Source organism: Cnephaeus nilssonii, assembly GCF_951640355.1.
Source record: "Cnephaeus nilssonii genome assembly, chromosome: 6".
Taxonomy (NCBI): domain Eukaryota; kingdom Metazoa; phylum Chordata; class Mammalia; order Chiroptera; family Vespertilionidae; genus Cnephaeus; species Cnephaeus nilssonii.
Genome location: NC_137077.1, coordinates 69,344,393 through 69,368,573, shown reverse-complemented (window position 1 = coordinate 69,368,573; position 24,181 = coordinate 69,344,393). Strand labels below are relative to the sequence as shown.

Sequence of the window (24,181 nt, the reverse complement as noted above, 5' to 3'; positions counted from 1 at the left end):
TAGAGGGGAGCCAGTTGTGAAAAGGCACTGCAGAGTAGAAAACACCTTGATTTTGTGGGAAGAGATTAGGCTTCAGAAGCTCTTAGTTATGGATTAGGCTTCAGAAGCTCTTAGTTCTAGTTTGGGTATCTGACTATTGCTTGTTCAGTTCAGGAAAGTCAGTCAGGCATCCTAGAGTGGAATGAAACCTTAGAAACATCTCAAATCAGACCTTTTATTTAATTGATGAGGAGGTGACATCCAAAGACATTGTATGTAGAGCAAAGAATAAAATGGAGGTTTCCTGATTCCTAAGCCTGTTCCTATTATAGCCACATTTTAATTATAATCATATATATGATATACAACAAGTGATCATATACATTTGTATGTGCACACATTTTTAAAGAAATATTTATGTCTATGTCTATATAGCTCTCTATAACATTATATTGCAATCTTGGCTTTTTCAATAATTGCAAGCTCCTTGAGAGCTTATACTTAACATTCTTCCCCATCAAAACATCATTCTGGGAGCTGACACCTGGTAAATGCTCCATAAAATATGTTCAATAGAATTCGCCTAAAGGAGGAATTATACAACTGCCATTGATCCAGACCAGGCTTTGGCTCTCTCCCTGCTCAAGAGAAGCACAGATGAGTGAGTCCGCTCCAGCTCCTCCCCAGGGTTTAGAGGCGTCACAGAGCTGGACAGGGGGTAAGGCTCTGGAGGCTGCTACCAGAAGTTCCCTTTTTGGGTGAGTACCTCTGAGAGGCCTGCGGGGTCACTTTAGGCACGACCCTGGAGGAGGAAAAACGACCCACACAGCTTGGGGGCAGCGGGAGATGGTGTGGACCCAGCTAGGGACTTGGGACTATGACCCTCTTTCCCCTGGAAGTGAGAGAAGGGTTGGAGGCCGAGGTGGAGACGCTGGTTGCCAGGCAACCTGCAGACGCTGGTCTGAGTTGGCTGGAGCCTTTGCTGGGAACTGCCCCTTTTCCTAGTCTGTCTGAAAGTGTCTCAAGAGGGTTCTTGGTGAAATCGCCCCAGCTGATACCTTCCCCAGCCCTCCCACTTTGGACCTGCTTTTTACCCAGCTTGTTGGATCAAGTCAGGTTGGCTGTCCTTGGGTCCCAACCCCCCCAGTCCATGAATCCCAGACGGGAAGAGGGTGGAGCATTCGTTCTGGTACATTGCAGGTACCATTGCCTTGATGTATTATCTCAACTTTTGGGGGAGGCATGTAGGGGAATTACTCTGCCTTGTTTGAAATGAACAATGGCCTCAGGTTCAATTAAGGTACCTGGGTCTGCCATTACCTGGGCTACAAGACAGACTTATTTGGTCCCTGCCTGCATGGAGCTTAAAATACTATTTCCAAATCTCATTCCTCTCTCTTGGATTATGTGCTGGATTTATTCTCTGCTCTCTGTTATGTTCTGATTTGGTATAAGCAACAGTATAACCACTAATATCACTAACCAAGAGAGACGTGATGATGATTAGAATTGGAAATGAACATCCTTTAAAAAATGAGAAAAGTGATTTAATTCATGTTGGTAGCACTAAGGATAATATGGTAAGACTCATGGCATGCTAGCAGTAACTTCTCATGAGTTATTTCAGTTTCAGAGAAGACAAGTCACTGAGGTGGACTTGGAAATTTGAAGGTATAAATTTTGTTATTTTTATTATTAGCAAATGAATTATAGTTATTTAAAGTGACCTACAGTTATTTGAAATGGCTATAGTAGCGACTAAGTTGTGTGGCTGACGTGTGGAGAAAAGTCACCTGGCTGATTAACACCCTTGTCTCAACTTGTGTTTGTTGGCCACCAATCAGTTTGGCAAATACCAACAGCTCTTGTGATGTGATGAGAAGCAAACAATAACCTCCCTCCCCCCACCAAACCAATAGCAACTTTAAAAAGCTCTTCTTTGAGAAATTGATCTGTGAAAAGCAAGCTGGCTGCTAGTACTATAGGAGCATTTTTAAATCTAATGATTTATGTTTTCAGAATATGTCTACTATTGCTTGGTAAGTCTTCCTGACTTCACTCTACCAGTAGAATTCCATGCTTAGGACATAGGGTTTTTAGGGGAGGGGGCTATAGCAATGGGGTGAAGGGGATCCTATAGACACATTATTAAAGAATTGGTGTATCTTTCAGGTAAGAGGACATGAAGTGAAACTATTTTAATAATAATAATGATGGTGGCTACCATGTATTGTATCATGTGGAACACCAATGTTAATGGTGTTCCACATGATACAAGAGAATGAGAAAGGTGCTAACATTAAGCTTATTTTATATGCTAGAAATATTGGCTCAGAAAAATTAAGTTCTTACCCAAGCTTACGTTATGGGAAAGTATAAAAAATAAGGATTTGAATGGCAGCCTATTTGACTTCAAGAACTATGCCATACTATCTTTCTTTAAAAACAAAACAAAAATATTTTGCTATTAAAATAAATCCAAGCCTTGACTGGTTTGGCTCAGTGGATAGAGCATCGGCTTGCAGACTGAAGGGTCCCAGGTTCGATTCTGCGATTTTGGTCAAGGACATGTACCTTGGTTGCGGGCACATCCCCAGTAGGGGGTGTGCAGGAGGCAGGTGATCAATGCTTCTCTCCCATCGATGTTTCTAACAGTCTATCCATCTCTTTTCCTCTATGTAAAAAAAAAAAAAATCAATAAAATACATTTAAAAAAATCCAAGTCTAATAGAAAAGGAAGGTATGAATGAATAATTAAACAAAAATTTATACTTGGTAATATAAGGCTGACGTATAAAGTAAAATATTCAGAATCTGGATGACTGAGATATTCATATGTTTTTTATTTTGTACATATTTGCAAGTTTATTATTTTCACATTCTTTTGCAAGCATTTTACCTATCACCTCAGAATTACCAGTTGGGTCATTCACTCCATTTTATTCTTTGTATTAGATAAATAATACTGCTCGCTACAAAAAAATTTCAGCAGTCTCCTCTGGCAAAAGTAACACTCAAAAAAAGTTCAGGAAAAGAGTAAAGAAAATAACACATCACTTTGTGGTAGAGAATAGGTACCTGCATTAGTTTCCTATTGCTGCTAAAAAGTTACCACAAACGTGGTGGTTTTAGACAATGTAAACTCGTTATTTTACAGTTCTGGAGGTCAGAGGCACAAAGTGAACTCTGCAGGTCTGAAGTCCAGGTGTCAGCCGGACTGGTGCCTTCAGGAGGCTCTGAGGGGGAACCCAGTTCTTGTCTCTTCTGCCCCCTAGAGGCTGCCTGTGACCTCTTCCTCCATTTTCAAAGCCAGCTGCAAGCACCTTGCTCCTCTAGGACCTGTGCTTCCATCCTTACATCTTCTCTTTCTCACTCTGTCTCCCTTTTTATAAGGACCTTGTGATTATATTGGACCCACCAGTTAAACCAGGATAATCTCCACATCTCAAAATCCTTAATCACATCTGAAAAGTCCTTTTTATCACATAAGGTAACATATTCACAGGATCTGGTGATTAGGATGTGGACATCTTTCGGGATGGGGGGCTATTATTCAGACTAGTATTGACCCCATAAATGTTGCCTAACATAATGGAATTGCTCCACAAATAGTTAATTTTGGTGAAAGAAGGAAAAGTGATTGACCACATGATTTTTTCCATATAATATTATTATGTAATTTTTATGATTTACTTAAAATTTGAGCAAGAATTAATACTTTTATATGATTATATATTTTACGTTTTCCAAAGTGTATTACACAATAAGTACGTGAACTTGAATGGATTTGGAGGTTAAAGGAGTTGCTGCTTCTCCTAGGAGTCCAACTCAGACATTCTCTGGAAGAAGGAAGCCACTACAAGTACGTGTGCTATATAATTTTCCTCTTGTAGAATGAGTCGTTAAATAAGTTTCTGACTCCTTTCTTGAGAAATTATGACTGCTCATACTCATAGATATTTAGGATCAATATTTCCCTGATTTGAGGAATTGAATCACTAACCTTGAAGATAATCATTACTTAAAAATTGGTCACTGTGTGAATTTACTTTTATTTTTAAATATTAAGCTTACTATTACTATTTTCTTATTGTTATTTTAAAAATTATCTGTGTATGTGTGCCTAAAATATAAAAAAGCAGAATAGGAGAAAGAAGAATAAGATACCTATGTATGCATTTTGTGTTCGCTAGGGAGGAAGAGAATCTGGGCTTCTGTTATTAGGAGTTTTATTCTTTTCAACTTTCATAATATCACTGTTGTGCATATCCTTAGGTAAGTACAAGTTTAAAACACATTGTTCCTGAACCCACTACCTAAACAGGTATACATAAAGTTTAGTTTAGAAACACAGAGAAGTTATGTATATTTCCTTGCTGTTCTTATTCCAGATATTGAGTGCCTACTGATTGTCAGTGACCTTGATAAATATTTTGATAGCTTACATCACTTAATCCTTACAATAAACCATTGAGGTAGGTTATATTTTTACCTGCTTTCAAATATGGAAGAACTCATGAATGGACCTGGAGAACATTATGCTAGGTGAAATAAGCCAGTCAGAGGAAGACAAAGTACCATACAATTTCACTCCTTTGTGGAATCTAATGAACAAAATGAACTGACAAGCATATAGAGAACAGGCTGACAGCTGTGTGGGGGCTGGGTTAGGTAAGGGGATAGATGGATTGAGCAAAAAAGAAAAAAAGAGAAGGAATTTATAGACATGGAAACAGTGTGGTGATTTCAGGTGGAGAGGGAAGAGGACATACAGGGGATAAAAGGTAATGGAAAAAATAAGTAGCTATTTAAAAAAAATCCTATATAATAAAATCCTAATACACAAATTAACCGAACTGCAGAACAATCAGTTGCTATGATGCACACTGACCACCAGGGGGCAGATGCTCAACACAGGAGCTGCCCCCTGGTGGTCAGTGTGCTCCTACAGGGGGAGCACTGCTCAGCCAGGAGTCGGCCTCATGGCTGGTGAGCGCAGCAGCGGTAGCAAGAGCCTCTCCCACCTCTGCAGCAGCAACAACCCCTCGGGGATGTCCGCCTGCAGGGAACGGGCCTAAGCTGGCAGGCAGACAGCCTCCGAGGGGTCCCGGACTGCAAGAGGGCACAGGCCAGGCTGAGGTACCCCCCACTCCAGTGCACAAATGTTGTGCATCAGGCCTCTAGTAAAAAAATAAAAATGAAAGAAGTGAGGCTCACAGACGCAAGTGACTTGTTAGGATTTTGAACTCCAGTTCTGACTTTAAGATCTGAGTTCTCTACTGTCTTCAGCCATCTCCCTTATAACAAGTTGGTGCTTTGGGATTCTAATGGTTCACAATATTGTGTTAAATTTGAAGTATTTGATAATTTTAATCAAATCAGCTCTTTTTATTAGTCAAAATAGCAAGTACAGTATTATAGTCTTTCATATTATGATTAAGCATATCATATTACAAACTTTTTTCCAAATTGCTAGGAAAAACTCATGGTTTAAGTTCTTAAAAAAAAGATTTATAAACCCACATTCTTTCTCCTCAAATAATATCTTCCTTTAATTTTAATGTCTTATCTCTCTATTAGAAAGGTCCAGCTCTGGTGTTGGATGTAGGGGACAAATTCATGTTTATCTTAGAACTCTAGATCCTTGAGAAAAGAAACAATAACCTCAGGTATCCAGTTATTGTTTAGAGTTTATCAGCAAAGTATTACCGTTGTATTTATCAGCTACCATTTCTGGAGTATTATAAAGGTAGAATTAAAAGTGAGAAATAATAATTGCCTGGCCAGTGTGCCTCAGTGATTGAGCCTCAACCTATGAACCAGGAGATCACAGTTTGATTCCCAGTCAGGGCATATGTCCAGGTTGCAAGTTCAATTCCTAGTGTGAGGCATGCAGGAGGCAGCCGATCAATGATTCTCTCTCATTGAGTGGCAATCAGGCAGCCAGGTGAGCAGTTAGGGGTGATCAGGCAGGCAGGCAGAGTGGTTAGGGGTGATCAGGCAGGCAGGCAGGCAAGAGGTTAGGAGCCAGTGGTATTGGATTGCGAGAGGGCGCAGGCCAGGCTGAGGGACGCCCCCCCCCCCTCTGTGCATGAATTTTGTGCACCGGGCCTCTAGTTGGTAAATAAATGAGCATGCCTGTGTTCCCATAAAACTTTCTTTACAAAAACAGAGCTGGGCCATAGTTTGCTGACTCTTGGCCCTGGGGTTTTATGAGCTATAATTTATTGTTATTCTGGATTGGCTAGCACCAAATTGGCTAGCACAAAAGAAAGATAACTGCTATTTAACAAATATTTATGCCTATGACTTCAGAAGACTCTAAGTCCATTAAAGCACTTTCTGAGAATAACAATTATGATGATCATGACTATAACAACCATGGCTATATTCTATTTAGATGTTCTTACTACTGTTAGATGATGTCATGATGTCTCCCAAACATGATAAAGAAAATCTTTGATGTGTGATGAAAATCTGCTGCTATTTTAGCCTGATATATATATATTAAATTATATTACTATATTAAAGTTAATTAAATGCAATTAATTAATGTATTATGTATTTATTTTTCTTTCATTATTATATATTAAATATATACTTCTATTTAAATAATCTTGTGATTTTATGTTTCTACATTTTAACTATTTGTTAGGATATTACTAAAAGAATATCATTTTTAAGCTGATACAGAGCTGGATTTGTTTTCTCTTACTCTGATGGTATATAATCTTATATATAATCTCTAAATTTGCTATCAGAATCACAAACATGACCAGTTAAGTAACATTTCAGAATAAGCTATAAGCACCAATGGGTGAATTATTTCCTGTTTTTATTAACTTTAACTTTTTCCAAGACTCACACATATTTCTTATCACAATGGCTAAGCTCACTGTACTTTTCTGGTCTTTGCACACTTTTTTTGGCAATATGACTGAACATTTACAAACATATACATGTATATATTTGTCACTTTTTTGCTTAAATTCTGCAGTATTTTCCCCATAACCTTTCAGACAAGGTCCAAGTTCCTTAACTTGTATTATAATATAACAATTCTGGCCATTACCTTCTCACTCTGTGGATTTCAACCCTTTCCACTGCTAACTTTTGCCTGTGGGCAGGTTCAGCACAAGTTGCTCCTCTTGGCTGAAGCAGTTTTCTCCCTTCTCTATCTGGCTAGCTCTCCTACACAGCCTTCAGAGATCCATTTAAACGTTACTTTTTTTTGTAAAACTTTGTCAAGTCCCTAGACTAGGTTGGATATACATGCTCTGTGTAGCTTCTCTGTCGTAGCATTTATTTTTCACATTATTGTTTTTATGAGTGAATGTTCTCTGCAACAGGCGGAGTGCCACATAGGTAGGAATTAAGTTGCTTATCAATCTCTCTCTGTTCTCAAACACAGTTGGGAAGGGTTCAATAAATAATTTTTATATAAAGTTTAGTGAGAAAAGTTGTAATTAGCCTTATTGCATTAATCCATTGTTTATCTTTTAATGTATAAATAAAGAGTATATGCACATTGATTCTATTTTTTTTTTTTAAATTAAAGCAAAGATGGACTTCCAAATCATGGGCCATACGGAATCCTTGCCCTCCTGTGTAAGTCACATTTTTTCACATTTGAACTGTTTACTGAGCAAATATTTATAATATACTAACAAAAAAGAAGGCAAAATTATATATACATGGCTGTGATTGTAAACCACAGAAAACTTTATATGCAGGTCGGTGGCCTAAAATTACTATGTCAAAATTAACTAAAATAGCTCTTCTATAGGATGGTAGGATTAAGGGTAATACTTCTCTTGTTTTTACTTTATTTAATATAGTTCTTCCATATTCCTGGAAAAATTTAAATATTGTTTTATTTAGAAAATTTAGCTAAGTTCATTTATTAAACAAATATATAAAATTTTTCATTTTATAACTAAGGTAGTCCAAATGAATTTGATGGAAACTCTATCTGTACTTGTATCTTGAGGAACATGATTTTATTTTGAACTAGAATACATTGACTTGTTTTATACTATATATTTTCCCCTTTTACAGTTTGAAAGTATATATATCCTTACAAGTATTTTAGACTACAGGGCATTCTGGAAAATAGAAATTAAACTTAATAATTATGAGACTGAGCCACATGAAATTGGCAAGTATCAGACATTTCTTGTGGTTCTACATAATAGTACCTGTATACTCATCTAGACAAGGAATGGAGTGGGGTGCAAACACTAGATACAAGATGTTGAGTATGTAACAACAGTCAATTGTGTGCTGGTAAATTTTTTAAAATATATTTTATTGATTTTTACAGAGAAGAAGGGAGAGGGATAGAGATTTAGAAACATTGCTGAGAGAGAAACATCGATCAGCTGCCTCCTGCACACCCCCTACTGGGGATGTGCCTGCAATCATGGTACATGCCCTTGACCCGAATCGAACCTGGGGCCCTTCGGTCCACAGGCTGACACTCTATCCACTGAGCCAAACCAGTTAGGGCTGGTAAATGTTTTTAACAACTGGTTTTCTGAAACTGTACTATAAGTTTAATGTAAAATTTAATTTTTAATTATAAAGAATCTTAAGTATATTTTAAGTTGATTATACATTTTACTGACATAAAGGATTTGTAGCAAGGAATTGACAAAAACTAATAAAACTTATAAGCCCTTTATTGTAAATTCTATATAGCCAATTGATTATCACAGAAATATATCTTTACATTTTGTTTTGTTTTTAAATTCTCAGCCGAGGATATTTTTTTCCATTGAAGTTTAGAGGGGATGGGAGGAAGAAGATGAGGGAGAGAGAAAAACATACCCAGGAGACAGACACATCCATTGGTTGCCTCCCTAACCTACCCCGACGAGGGCACCAGGATGGAGCCTGCAATGGAGGCACCCACCCTTGATTGGGAATTGAACCCACAACCCTTTGATCTTTGGGCCAATTCTCCAACCACTGAGCCACTCCAGCCAGGGCAAGATATCTTCGTTTTTTGCTGAATTCTTATATCTGTAGCCAACCTATGGTTGGAATTGATGAACCGTATAGTTCCAACATGAGTGTTGGTTGATATTTTTATTTATTGTAGGGTGACGTGAGTGATTTCTCTATTGAGTCAGGTGATACTGAAACAATATTTCTGTTTTTTGTTATTCACAGTGCTACAGAGAAGACATGATACACTTTTAATTTTTTCTGCATTATCTGCCATTTTCTCCACCACTTCTTAAAGTCTCAGAAATCAACGAAGTAATAAATCAAGTCCTGATTCATATTATTTTGCCAATTTCTGTGTAAATAATACCACTGTGCTTGATTTCAAGCTACCTAAAGAGTAATATCATTGAACACAGAGTTGGAAAGAAATGTCTACCATTATATTACTACACAGACAAAAATAACCTCTGGCATACAAATAATAGTGAAGGATAGTAAAATCATTAGGAAGTAAACCATTGGCATCCATGTACCATTTTATGTAAGATGCAGCATATATGATTGGCAACAACTAAAGTCTCTTTTTTAAAAGTTATGGGCTACATAGATTTTTTTTTTTCTTTCAGGGTCCCACGCCTTGATTTGGGAAGCCTTGTTGACTCTGATGATGAGGTAATTTTTACTTAGTATTTAGTATATCAAACATTTGAACACAATATTATATGTAGCAGATAATAAGTATCATTTAATTTTATTTTTAGGATGATTTTTCATATATTCCACTTAGAACAGCGCATATTCATTTTGACCCACCAAATTCATCTTCTGCTCTTGATTGGGTCACACCATGTCAAATACCATATACCCAGCAACATCTAAATGAACTGGTTAGTATTTAGTTCTTATAACCAACATTCTGAATTATAGTGTGCATTTTAGCACTGTATTTAATCCAGAAATTTTATTATGTTTAATCTATGTTTTGTTCAGTTTAAGGATTTAACATATTAATATCCCAAACAATAATGTTGGTGAAGTAATATTACTGTGCTTCATGTGTTTTTTTTTTCTCACAATGTTATTATTAAAGTGCCTTATAAAATTGGTAAAGCATAGGATTATCCTAATAGGAAATCAGGAATTTAAAATTATGGCAGAATATTAGGTCAGATCTTGCTCATTTAAAAATATAAGATTTGTTTCTTGGAAATTGACTCATTCTTTAGGCTACTAGTATATTATGGAATAAATAATTCCAAGGTATCTCCTTGGGACATATTTGTACTTCACACAGTATTCCGTGTTATGAACACAAATTCTGACCAATATTCTATGAGTAGAGGGCATGCCTTGCTGTCTTTGTTAGTCTTTCTCATGTAACTGGCTCTATTCATGTTCTCATCAGTCTTATTTTGGGTAAAATGCACCAATAGTACCCTAGTCTGTATCATGTTACAGTTTTGCTTGAAGCTTTGCCTCAGCCTTCTCCTCTGGGTTAGACTTGGATATTATCAATAATTTTCAAGGGTTGTGCTGGCTTTTAAAGCGACTGTCCCTCTTTGGGCCATTAAGTATGTCCTAGTGTTTGCCTATCACTTGTTTTAGGTGTCTCTTATCCACTGCCTCTGTTATGCCTCACTCCCATGGAAGTGTGGCCGGGCCCCAAATAATATCAGAAGATAAACATCTTAACACTCTGGAAATGGGAGCCATCTCAGTATTAGTGATTTGTAATTCCTATGGCCCTTCTGGAAGAAATGATTGACAGTGGAGTGTTTCTGGGGCAGGAAGAAAAGGTCTAAAAAGAAAGAAAAGTTGTTCATTGTCCTCTCAAATGATCTTAGCACCAGGGCTGATTATCACTGGGAAACAAGGTACGGGCTTACTGGTATTAAAGGCCGTGCCCGTTCTCAGCAGTTCTGTCTGCTCTGGTTGCTGTGATGCTGCACAGCTAAAGGTTCTACTATCACCTCTTTTAGGGTGTGGATATAATTGTCGTTTCTTAGGCATAAATGCTAAGGCAAGTGATAAACCTGTTCATGTTAGCCAGGCAATTAATAATGATTTTGATTTTTTTCCTGGTGGATAGCATACTTTTTCTATTTGTCTTAGGAGCAGGACATTATACCTGAAGATTTGCCAGCACCAACAGGCAAATATAAACTAAAATATCAGCAATACAAAACTGAAATGAAAGAGGGATATAAACAGTATAGTCAGAGAAATGCAGAAAAGACAAAATCAAATATCAGACATCAACCGTCTCCAAGAAACAAGATAGATGACAAGGTAATGTATGAGGCTTTATAAAATTCTAATGAAATTCTGAAAAAGAGTACACATATTATAGAAACATCTTCTTGTCTGATATATCTTGCTGTTAGTCATAATAAGTGTTCCCTGGGACCAGTTTAAGTATTTTACTCAGATTAACTAGTTTATTCTTCACAATTACCCTAAATGGTTATTGCTACCATTTTCAGCTGTGAAAAATCTAGCCATATGACAAGACCTTATCATCTTTTCTCAGTTAGAAATTTTTCACTTGCCTTCAATTGGAAATAAGACAGTATATCTGTTTTTTATGTAGCTGCCTTGAATTCTGTCTTCCAGTCTAAATATTAAAGTTGAAAAGTGGTTTCAGATTTTATAATGACTCTCTTTTTTTCTAAAACTACCATTACTCCATGATTGTATTCTGTCTCATTTTGGGAGATGTGTTTTAACAACATGAATTCCTTAAACTTTTATTTAATATTAATTAGGTGTGAATTCTGTAAGAGTAAAACTTAATGAATTTAATCGCTTTTCAGAAGCATACAGGAGAGGTCAATCTTGAATTTTGGAATAAAAGGTTTGGAAATAGTTTATGATGCAACTGGACATAAAGAAGAGAACAGTTGTATACAATTCTTAATTCAGTTAACTTTTTATAAAAGTAATGTATTTTCAGGGAAGTTTGATAGTTGTACTTGGTTAGTTGTATTTTTCTATAGGTAAAAACAATTAATTTATAAAAATGTGTGGCATATCAGCTAGTTTTTCTAATCCAGGTAGGAATTATCTAGAACTAACTAATTCACATGCTGTTTAGCTGAAAGCATAACAGAAAAAATTATGTAGCTATTAGGTGTCCTTTTTCTTAAAACAAAATTCCCAGATCCAAACAAGGCACACAAGTATAATAATTTAGTGTCTATAAACAGGCAGGATAATTTCACAATTTTTTCACATCTGATGAGAAGCCAGATTCTGGAGAGATTTTGAAGATTGTGCTGAGAAAACTTGCTAATGGATTTCTTGTAGGCTTGAGAGAAAGGAAAGATGAAGATTGGTGCTAAGGCTTTTGTTTTGAATGATTTAAAGGGTGGGGAAGACCACAAGGAAATCTGGTTTGAGGAGGTTAAATTTGAGATACCAAGTGGAAATGCTATGGTTTCCCCTGTGTAAAGGTTAAAAACAAGCTGAAACAAAACAAAATGCTTTTCAGTTTTTTTTCAACTTAAACATAATGTAGAATTTTATGTCTGAAAGAAAATCAGTCAAAGATATTAGCAGTAAATACGTAAAGGCATAAAATATCCTCATACATTGATTCCCGATAGTTAACACTTGAACAAGATTCATCATTCATTCGTTGAATAAATATTCATCAAGCGCATCCTCTATGTGTTCCTCTTCTGGCACCAGGGGAACTGCAACGAAAAGGACAGGCAAGGTTCCTGCCCTCCTGGAACATATAGCAGGAGAGGCAGGCAACGGATCACACATAGATGTGTAGTAAGATTTCCTGTAGCAATCAAGGCCATGACGACAGAGTAGGGTATGAAGATGGACCTTTCAAGAAAGATCTTGAAATCTATTAAGTTTTTCCAGTTGCAATCCTATTGGAACACTTTTGTTGTTGTTCAGGGAATATAGCACATCTTATATGCAGAGAAATAGTTAGTGTTTATCTCTTTAGGACCCCAAAGGATTTTTACCTCAAAGGACACACCCCTTCTTTTAGTACTTTACCTCCAAATTTAATTTTTATAAGGAGTGGGCATGCTTACATTTATTAACTTTACCTAGACTTAAATGGACAATAATAGTTATAGTAGTTGCTAGCTTTTATTTAATGCTTGCTGTATGTCAGGTACTTTTTTTTTTTAAAGTGTGGGACATGTGTCATCTCATTTAATCTTTTTCTGTGTGTGTTTGTGAAGTAGTTACTATTGTTAATTCCCATCTTCATGAGCAAACCAAGGCACAGAGAGTTCATCTAGCTAGAAAGCGGAAGAGCTGGATGCGAACAGGCAGTGTGATCTTCAGAGCCTAAGCTGTTAATCCCTCCACAAATACTCACTGACATGTTCAGTGGTTCTTTAACACTTTCTCCTTTTAAAAAAATATTCAAATTATGTGTATGAGAGTTCATTTATTGCTTTCATGTATAGTATGCCCAAGGGGAAGAAGCCATCACGGATGACCTTACAACTCTGGATAGGAAAGCCCTCTTACAGCAGCGTTATGCGGACAACCCTTACCATGCACAGCAGAGTACAAGAAAATCTAACGCTGTAAGTTACCAGTCTGTTTAATTATTATTTGATAAGCCAGTGAGATAATTTGCCCTGCAAGGTTTTACAGACTTATCATTGAATAAATAATTTCAGCAATTAAATTTGGACTGAGATGAACATTCATTAATGTGCACATTGAGTCCTCATTTTAATAAATGATTGATGTTTGGTCTATTCACTGTGGAGAAATTGTCTTGAATCTTGGAGAGTTTGTAAAAATTTTGTTTATAAAGTTCCTAATGTTAGTTGGCTACTCTTTGTCAGTGGGCTTATTTAGCATTGATTCTCCCGACAGTAGTCTGGTTATGTTTTTCAAAGTCAGAAGCTAAGAATGCTAGAGAAATTCATAGCTGTTAAAGAAAAGGATAGGAATTAAATAAAAGCTCTTTAGCAAAAGGGAAGTAAAACTTTAGACTCTCAATATTAACTATAATATAACTTTTTACAAAATCAATTAATATTGTTTAATGGGAATTGCTTAGACCAGTTCTGGTACAAATAGATAATTATACCATTTCTTTTTTTTTATAACATTAAAATAAATTTTTTTTCAATAGAAGTATTTTACTTAATGTTGTTTACTTTTTAAAAGTTAAATTAATTGGGGAGACATAAGCTAATAAAATTATATAGGTTTCAAGTGTGCAATTCTATGATATACCATCTGAACATTGCATTGCACCCACCACCCATCAGACCAAGCTGCTTGAAGTTGGAATCCAATGGCCACCCCAGACACTCCAGGGTGGTAAAAATCTTAGGGACACTTGTAATGGATTGATGGAAATCCACTGAGTATTGGCTCAAAAGTTGGAAAAATTCATATTTAGGTAAACTAAATAATAATAAAGTAATATGGATCTAGCCAGTTACATTTTCATTATCATTGAAGGGAAAATTAATGTATTTTTATTTTGGTCAAACTCATCCAGAATCACTGTCTTCTGACAGCAGTGTATAATCGGTCTCTGTCAGGCGGACTGGTTTTCTGTGGATGTCCCACGTTGCTAACTTATTGTAGTTCTTTTACTAAAACCACATAACATTATTTTCTATGCCTATTATTATTTAGATTATTTAGATATTGATGTTTAATAGAATATGGAGTATTAGCAGGATCATTCTAAAGATAAAGAAGCTACTTTATAAGGCAACATAATGTCTCAAATAAGGGTTCTTTGATATGTGTCTAAAGTTACACTTGAAATGCATGTCACCAATGCTTAAGGTCAGTTGGGTTTTGTTCTTGGTGTAATCGAAAGCCACCGGGTGTTAGTGGAATTCTTTTCCTTACAATTACTTTATTAGTGGCAATACATCTAAATTCACTATCAAGTACATTTCACTTGATTGTGGTAGCCCTCATTTATCTGTGCTTTTCAAGGAAATCTTTATGTAAGTAAACTTTGAACACTTCAAAATTAGTATTTATTTATTTTTAAAATGTAGGGGCAACTTTTTAATTTAATATTTAGCCACCTAACTGGATGACAGAAGCAGTGAGAGTGAGGCTTCTGTTTCATATCTTCTAGTTTGCTTGTCGTTTTTAAATGTTATCAGATTCTTTGCACCAGTGTGTCTTCTGCATCTAATCTGCTTTATGCTTACACAGACCTCTAAAACAGTGTGCCTCAGGGTGGTTCTGACCTTTCCGAAAAGTATAAGTCACCATAAATGTCAACAGTTACCGTGGGCTTTCTGCATGGCTCCATATTTATTAACCTCAGCTCTTTTGTTTGCTTGTTATTGGTGCAATTAGCTAGTTTTTTGATATTGATAATAGGAAGAGAGCAAAGGGGAGGCCAGACATGATAAGCATGGTCATCTGGGCAGCTTCACCCGGAAGCTGCAACATCACACTCCCCATGGGAACCATGGTCCATTCCCTGAAGATGACTGGGAGAAGGAATCAAATAAAAGTGTAGATGGATGCATGCACAGTGAAGTCGGGGTGACGTAGCAAAGGCGCTTGTCTGTCAGTCTAGCCTGGGGAACAATGGATTGGCTAGGGGGAGGATCCCATCAGATGCATGCAAAATCTGGGAAAGTTAAAATCTCCAGACACAATCTCTTGTTCATGTCGGCTCCCTCTTGCTCCGTGACCGGCACTGTTCTCTCTCCATAGCCACGTGGCCTTCAGCAGTGCATGGCCATGGCTGTACGAGCCTCACATGCAATGGACTGCAGCTGGGAACACAAGCTAAGCTAGCCAGAGGCTACACTGGACTGGACTTTAATGCGGAGCAGAAATTCTGGGCAGTGGCCTTTATTCTGGCCCCGCTGCAGACACAGTGGATTCTTTCAATGGTGGGATGGACAGAGATGAGACCTTGGAGGGGAACACCCTTAATTTTACATAATCAGTAAGGCTTTCTACTAACCCCCATCATCCCATGGGGTCTCGGGAAATTCTTTTCCTCATGCACCCCAAGAACTTCACTTCCACCAATAACACTTCTGGGTTTTACATCTCTGTTCTGGCTGATGTTTTTTCTATATAATTTCACATTTTAGACAGTATTCACTTTCTGAATCACCCTTGCATATAAAATGCTTTACCTGTAAGTTACACAATTCTTCTAACTTCTTAAAAATCATTATAAAGTGTCACAAGCTTAAGACCACAAGATGCAGTTATATATTAAACTAGAGGCCCGGTGCACAAAATTTGTGCATGGGGGAGTGTGTCCCTCAGCCCAGCCTGCACACTTTCCAATCTGGGACCCCTCGGAGGATGTCCAACTGTCAGTTTAGGCCCGATCTTGCGGGATCGGGCCTAAACCAGCAGTCGGACATCCCTCTCTCAATCTGGGACCGCTAGCTCCTAACCACTCACTTGCCTGCCAGCCTGATGCCCCTAACTGCTCCCCTGATGGCCTGATTGCCCCTAACTACCTCTGCCTGCTGGCTTGATCGCCCCCTAACTGCTCCCCTGCCAGCCTGATCACCCCCTAACTGCTCCCCTGCTGGCCAGATCACCCCTAACTGCCTTCCCCTGCCAGCCTGATTGCCCCTAACTGCCCTTCCCTGCTGGCCTGATCACCCCTAAGCACCTCTGCCTCAGCCCCCACCACCATGGCTTTGTCTGGAAGATGTCCAGTCTAATTAGCATATTACTGTCTTATTAGTATAGATGATATGAACTCCAATGAGGCATATTTGAATATGTAAAGCATACATCTTAAATTTCTACCAAACAAACATCTAAATTCAATTGCAGACTAATAATTAAATGATCGTGCCCAATGTTTTTTTTAATATACTTTTAGTTATTTAAATTCTGTGTCAGTTTCAAATAGCATGCTCTCTCTAAAGTTACAAAGCCTCTATCTTAAGCAACATTAAATACTTGATTTCACTTATTGGAGTGTTTATTGGAATGATCCATGGGGATGGATGACAATAATTTATATTCTGAAAATAGAACAAGTTTTATTTGATTTAATTTGTTCACCTTTTTGACTTTCCTTCAAAAGAAACATTTTAGTGATTATATTTACCTGATAATCTAATTGGACTTGAGTGATTAAAAATTAATTTATGAAACCTAAAATGCAGTAAAAATACTTTTGGAAAAGCAAAAAATAGTATGGAGATAGTTTAGTCAAAACACTAATTGAGAAAAGTTGATCAAGGATCATTAATGGATTATATGTGTCAAAAATATTATTATTTTAAAGATGGGAGTCTTTTGTTTGTTTTTTAGATTTTTGATATAGCATTAATGATTCCAATTTAATTTCAGCTTCAGGTACTGGGAATGGCTTATATTTTAGGACTCTTGTGTTAATTGTAGTATTATTCTGCTTTATGGACAGTGTGATTTTCTTTATTTTCTCTTCTCAGGAAATTGTGGCCGCTGAGAAGAAGAAACAGAGTGTTGCAGAGCAAGTGATGCTAGACCACCTATGCAGGTGAGAGTTAGTCACTGGTGACAGAAATCCATTCAGAAAGTTTTCATAGCAGCACAACTTACAATAGCTAAGACCTGGGAACAGCCCAAGTGCTCATCAGTAGATGAGTGGATAAAAAGGCTGTGGTACATTTATACCACGGAATATTATGCAGCTGTATAAAAGAAGGATCTCTTACCCTTTGCAACAGCATGGAGGGATCTGGAGAGTATTATGCTAAGCAAAATAAGCCAGTCAGAGAAAGATAAGTATCCCATGATCTCACTCATATATGGAATCTAATGAACAAAATAAACTCATGAACAAAATAGATCCAGAGACATAGACACATGGAACAGTCTAATGAATCACAGAGGAAAGGCGGGGGTGGGTAGGAAGAGATTAACCCCAAAGAACTTACATGCATATATGCATAACTCATGGACACTAGAGTGGGAGCATGGGGCAGCTAGAAGGAGCCAATGGGGGAGGGGAAGGACATCTAAAATACTTTCAATAATAAAAATAAATTTTAAAAATACAATTCTTTTTTATGCCTGATGACCCATATCCTTGGCCAATCAATAAGTTGCTAACTCAGACATTCCCAAACTTTCTCTGTTCAGTGCCCTCATAGTGTTTTAGTACTTTTTTCAAGCACTCCTAGGCTAATAGAAATACCCATTATTTCTATTTATTGAATATTTTTTTTGTCTAAACAACTGAATGAGTATGCACTTCCTAACTATTTAATGGCTTTGAAAAACAACACATGAATTAAAAGGAGACATATTTTTCTCATTCTTAAGTAGCCATAATTACTTGCTAATGGGAGGTATGTACCTTTTGGGGGCATTGCACAGTCTCTCCAACCTTGGACCTGTTTATGATGCTGCCACAGTCACTTTCTATTTCACGTGGCACTTGCTGTTTGCCACAGCACTGTAGGAAGCCCTGCTTTGCAAAGATGAGACTTCACTGAAGGAGTGTGTCTTATTGAAACTGTGAATTACGTTGAGCTAGTAGTTCATGTGGTGTCCGATAAACACAAAATACTGTGTTTCCCTCAAAAACTAAAAATATCCTGCAGTGTCCCTGGGCGTTCCCCAGGCACCTCAGAGTGACTTGGTGTAGAGTTTGGGAACAGTGGGAGTAACTATAGAATTGTAAAATGTAATCTAAGTTTCACAACCCTTAGAAAACTATATAAAGATTGAGCACCTGCTGTGCTCAATTGTATAAGAATGTGTAACTATTGCAAGATTTCAAAAGAAACAGGAATAGTCTAGGTCTAGGACATCTTCCAGAAGAGATAAGACAAGTTTAGCTTTAGAAAAAGTCTTTGATTAGGTGGTGGAGAGAAATAATAATATTCCACATGCATGTTTTTCAGTAAATTGTTTGAAATAAATAATTATACTTACAGTCATCAATGTATCTCCTTCCATTATCTCATGAACTCACTTTAGTAATGTTTCCGCCCTTACCATGCCACCACAGGGTGATTATCCATTTAATATCTGACAAATATATAATTCTGATAGCAGTATAAATTTGCATTCATATATGGGCTTTTTCGACTGCCTACAAATACGTGAATGCTGGCAGAATGGATTCTCCCCACTTCATTGTCAGATTTTGTGTTTTGTGGCTTAGGGCTGTAATCAGTGATCCAGAGCAAAATGTAACCACTGAGAAACAAGAAGGTGCTTGTGTCCTTCCAGATTCAAACATAACACCTCTTCGATTTAGGAAAAGAACACTACATGAAACCAAGTAAGAAGAGCTTACTAATATAAATTGAGCATGTGGTATTTATACATGTATTTTTAAAAATGTTATTTTGTGTCCAACTGAAAAGTTTTTTTGCTTTTTGCAATTGAAAAGGAAGTGGATTTTTGGAGTTTAGATTCTAGCCCTTCCACTTTAAGATACTGGGATAAAGTTTGCCCTTTAGGTTTTCTATCTGTAATTTAGGAACAACAGCCACAACCTTAGGAGAGAATAGAGATGTCCTTCTGTATAGAATATATGATACAGTAACTGAGACATTGGTATGTACGCAATATATATTGGCTGAATCTCATTGGTATGTATTACATTCAAAGTTAGTGTTGTTTAAAAATTATTATTTTGCATTTTACTTTGTAGCTTATAACAGCTTTCCACTGGAATGGGCTTCCACAGGCCTCTGGTGTATTTCACTTAAATTTCTCAACAACTTCACTGACTGCTGACATCTAGCCTCAGCTTTAAAAGACAGAAAAATCTACCAGTTCCACAGCAATTCTTTTATGTTTTCCAACTGTAATTGTCAGGCAGTTACTTATAACTTTTATCTTTTTGTCTTAGTCTTATTTTCTGGCAGCTTTAATTGTCATGACTTCAAACATTTGAATGTATCATGCATTAATTTCCTACTGCTGCTGTAACAAATGACCACAAACAGTATTGTAAAGCAACACAAATCTATCCTCTTTCCGTTCCAGAGCTCAGACCCGTGGGAGGTGCCTTGACAGGTGCATTCCTTCTGGAGGGTCAGGGAAGAGCCTGTTTTCTTGTCTTTTTCAGCTTCACTGCTTGGCTCGTGGCTCATGGCCCTTCTCCCCTGTTCAAAGCCAGCAATGGCTGGGCAAGCCTTCTCATGTTATCTCACTCTGACACTCTTCTGTCTCACATGTTCCTCTGCTTCCCTCCTATAAAGACCCATGTGATGGCACTGAGCCACGTGGATAATCCCGGGCAATCTCCTCATCCCCAGATCTTTAATCTGCCATCTTATGTAAATTAACATATTTACATGTCCTAATGAGGATTCATTAGGACCTGGACATCTTTAGGGGACCATCATTCAGCTATCACATATCTAAATCTCTCTCTCTTAAAGTTTTATTAAAATAAAATCCACTCTCACAAAGTATACACATTTTGGGTGTACGGCAAATGAATGTTCACAGCCTGAACAAGTTTCTAGATGAAGAAACAGAACAGTGCCTGTTCCCCAATACCCCTCCCTTGGTGCTGTCTCCCAGTTGCTGTCCACACCCTCTGCCACAGCAGGTCGACTTCTCTGTCCTACTATCAGAGGTTATGCACTTCAATGAAATCACAAAATGTAGACTCTGTATCTGGCTTATTTTGCTCAACATTATGTTTGTACATTTTATCCAAGTTATTATTAATAGGTGTCCATTTTCATTGCTGTACAGTACTTTATTGTATAAATGTACCACAATTTTCTTATATACACATGCTTATGGACATTTGACTCTTTATGAAGAGTGTTGCCATGAACTTCTGCATGCCTTTTTGTGAAAGTATGTACTCATTTCTGCTCAGAAGTGGAATCACTGGACCATTTAGTATGCATGTGTTCAACTTTAAAAAATATTGACAGCCTGGCTGGGATGACTCAGTGGTTGAGCCTCGACCCATGAACCAGATGTCACTGTTTCATTCCTGGTCAGGGCACATGCCTCGGTTGTGGGCTTGATCCCAAGTAGGGGCTTGCAGGAGGCAGCCAATGCATGATTCTCTCTCATCATTGATGTTTTTATCTCTCTCTCCCTCTACCTTTCTCTCCCTGGAATCTATATATTGTTACAGAAAACCAGAGAAGAACCAAGCAATGCTTATAGAGATGGAGTTACATTTATTATTATTATTATTATTATTATTACACGCGGGCCCAGAGGAAAATGTCTCTCAAATTCTGGGCGAAGTCACACAGGAAGTTTCCTATATTTATACCTTTTTACCTTCTTTGTCTCCCAAATATGGGGTGTTTCCGGCCCCCTTTGCAAGTTCTTAAAGAGCCCCTATGTGCTGGGGCTTTGAGATCTCAACCAAAAGCTTGGCCTGGTGCCAGCACTGATAATTTTGTCTGGGGAAGGTTTAATGCAGTGGTTCTCAACCTTCCTAGTGCCGTGACCCTTTAATACAGTTCCTCACGTTGTGGTGACCCCCAACCATAAAATTATTTTCGTTCCTACTTCATAACTGTAATTTTGCTACTGTTAATTAATCGTAATGTAAATATCTGTGTTTTCTGATGGTCTTAGGTTCTACAGCAGCGGTTCTCAACCTGTGAGAACCACTAGCAGGGTCACCTAAGACCATCGGAAAACACAGATATTTACATTACAATTCATAACAGTAGCAAAATTACATGAGGAACTGTATTAAAGGGTCGTGGCATTAGAAAGGTTGAGAACCACTGGTTTAATGGCCTCTCTGAAATGGGAGTAGTCTTATTTTCTTTATTATTTAAGCAAGCAAGCATTTACAGAAGCCAAAATATCAGGGTTAAAATTTCAAACAGCAGTTTTTATATAAGATGGATGCTTCAATATAACATATTTAAAAAAATATTTCCAAATAGTTTTCCAAAGTGATTGCAATTAACACTGTTACCAGTAACAGTAAGAGGATGCTAATTATACCATATATTTGCTCCTGCTTGGTATTATCTATATTTTTTATTTTAGTTCTTATGGGGATGTATTGGTAATTTTCATTTACATTTCACTAGAGAATAATGAAGTTTAGTACTTTTACATATGTATATTGGTCATCTAAATATATTCTTACATGAAACTTCCCTTCAAATCTATTGGGTTATCTTTTTCATATTGGCTGTGGAACTTATTTATACATTCTAGTTACAAGTCCCTTTTCAGTAGTATTTGCTGAACATATATTTTCCTACGCTGTGGTTGCCTTTACGTTCTCTTGATCAGAGTTCTTAATTTCAGTGCAGACCAGTTTGCCATTCGTTCCAGTTGTTGTTAGTGACCTTTGTATATTATTTTTTAAAATATATTTTTTATTGATTTGAGAGAGATAAGGGAATGGAGAGGGAGGGCAGGAGAGAGAATCATCCATGTAAGAGAGAAACATTGATTGGTTTCCTCCTGCACGCCTCTTTCTGGGGATTGAGTCTGCAACCTGGGCATGTGCCCTGACCAAGAATCAACCGGTGACCTCTTGGCTCATGAGACAATGCTCAACCAAATGAGCCACATCATCGGGGCTTCTCTATCTTCTTCAAGAAATTTCTGCCAACCATAAACTCATTATCTCTCTGACTTTTAATGCCATTTATCAAGTTGTTATAAATTCATGGTAGGCCTCTAGGCTTTTTCTTTGGTCTCATCTACCTGTAATATATTTTTGCACCAATATAATTTTATCTTTTTTTATTGTTGTTGTTTTAATTCTCACCCCAGGACATTTTCTTCCATTGATCTTTAGAGAGAGTGGGAGGGTGGACAGGGAGGGAGAGAGAGAAACATCGATGTGAGAGAGACACATCTATTGGTTGCCTTCTGCATGCACCCAGGCCAGGGATGGGGATCAAAGCCGCAACACAGGTATGTACCCTTGACCAGGAAGCAAACCCATGACCTTTTGGTGCGGGGCCCAAAGCTGTTTCCATTGAGCCACACTGACTAGGGATATAATTCCATCTTAATTAGTATTTCTTTATATTAAATACCTGCAGCTTGTTTATCTCCAATATTGTCTTAACATACTGGGCCCTTTACTCTTTAATAGAAATTTTGATTTAGTTTAGTTCTATGCAAAATCATATGGGGATATTGATTAGAATTATTGAATTTATGGACTTCACCCCTTCCCTTTTTTATTATTCCCAGTAGAAGAGGAGAAAAGTCTGCTTTATAGAGTTAGAAGCAGAGAATTGGCATGTCTTCTCGTCTTTTCCTTGGGAATCAGCTGCCTGCAGAAGTACACATTTTGTTCTATGCATTATGTTTTACAAGTACCTCCCCAATGGGAATGAGTGAATTAGTCTGTTAAATTCTAGCATCAAAGACTTAGCTTCCCATTGCTGCATTCCTAAACTCAATCAATGATAAAATTCATATTTTGATATTGATCTGCTTAATTCTTATTTCTGTATTGGTTAAGAACTTGGGTAGTTTATTGGTCCTGCTTATCAGATACCTAAAATCCCAACATGGAACTTTCCGTTAATAATATAGATACTTGTTTACTTCTTTTATGTTTTCAAGGAGACACTAGACTCCTTGAAGCTATTACTTCAACTTATCACAGTTATACTGAGTTCTGTTCACCTTTCAGAAGCAATATAATATAATGGTTATGAGCAAGATTTTTGCTAGCTTTGCCATGTACTAACTGTATGTCTATGTAGATTTATTTGTGAAATGGGGATAATAATACTTACTTCATGGAGTTATTGCAAGCATTAAATAAGCCAATACACATTAAAGTGATTTTAATAATAACTAGTATCTAGGAAGTTCTCAATAAATGGTAGCTATTATTAATGCTGTTATTTTCTCAGCATTTAGAATTCTTTGTGGCACATAATGGGCATTCAATAAGCACATTAATACTAATGGATTAAATTGAATTGAGATGATCAAGCTTTTATGGCTCTACCCTGTGTTCACAAACTCATTTGGTCCACTGCCTCTTGTTGGCTGTATCTTGTTTACCTTTCATAGAGACCTGGATTTTATAGAGATAAAACATTTGAAGATCTTTATGTCCCTTGCTATTTGCATTGTTGCAATGTTATTATACCTGCAGGATATATCATAAGACTATTTAGGAAGGCGATTAAAGATATATCACTGAATCTTAAGATTTCTTAACATAAAAGAGATTATTAGTAGTAGAGTGCCAAAGCGTGTACAGTGGTGCTTTGCTTCATATTATTAAATAGAACTTTAAGAAGAGCAATCTTTGTGAGATCATTCAGTGCTGTCTGAAGGCCATAAAGATTAAATGACTGATCTGAGG

General features: G+C 37.1%; 1 protein-coding gene across 1 annotated transcript in view; it reads left to right on the top strand.

Moving 5' to 3' along the window:
* The first annotated feature begins 705 nt into the window (after positions 1–705).
* CAPS2 (calcyphosine 2) overlaps positions 706–24,181 on the top strand; it is a 48,771-nt gene continuing 25,295 nt past the window's right edge. The window contains exons 1-9 of the mRNA XM_079773757.1: positions 706–737; positions 3,732–3,841; positions 7,538–7,587; positions 9,558–9,603; positions 9,693–9,818; positions 11,044–11,220; positions 13,371–13,493; positions 17,343–17,410; positions 19,046–19,165. Of these exons, the coding sequence (XP_079629883.1) occupies positions 3,761–3,841; positions 7,538–7,587; positions 9,558–9,603; positions 9,693–9,818; positions 11,044–11,220; positions 13,371–13,493; positions 17,343–17,410; positions 19,046–19,165 (791 nt within the window). The 5' untranslated portion in view covers positions 706–737; positions 3,732–3,760. The remainder of the gene's footprint in view (positions 738–3,731; positions 3,842–7,537; positions 7,588–9,557; positions 9,604–9,692; positions 9,819–11,043; positions 11,221–13,370; positions 13,494–17,342; positions 17,411–19,045; positions 19,166–24,181) is intronic.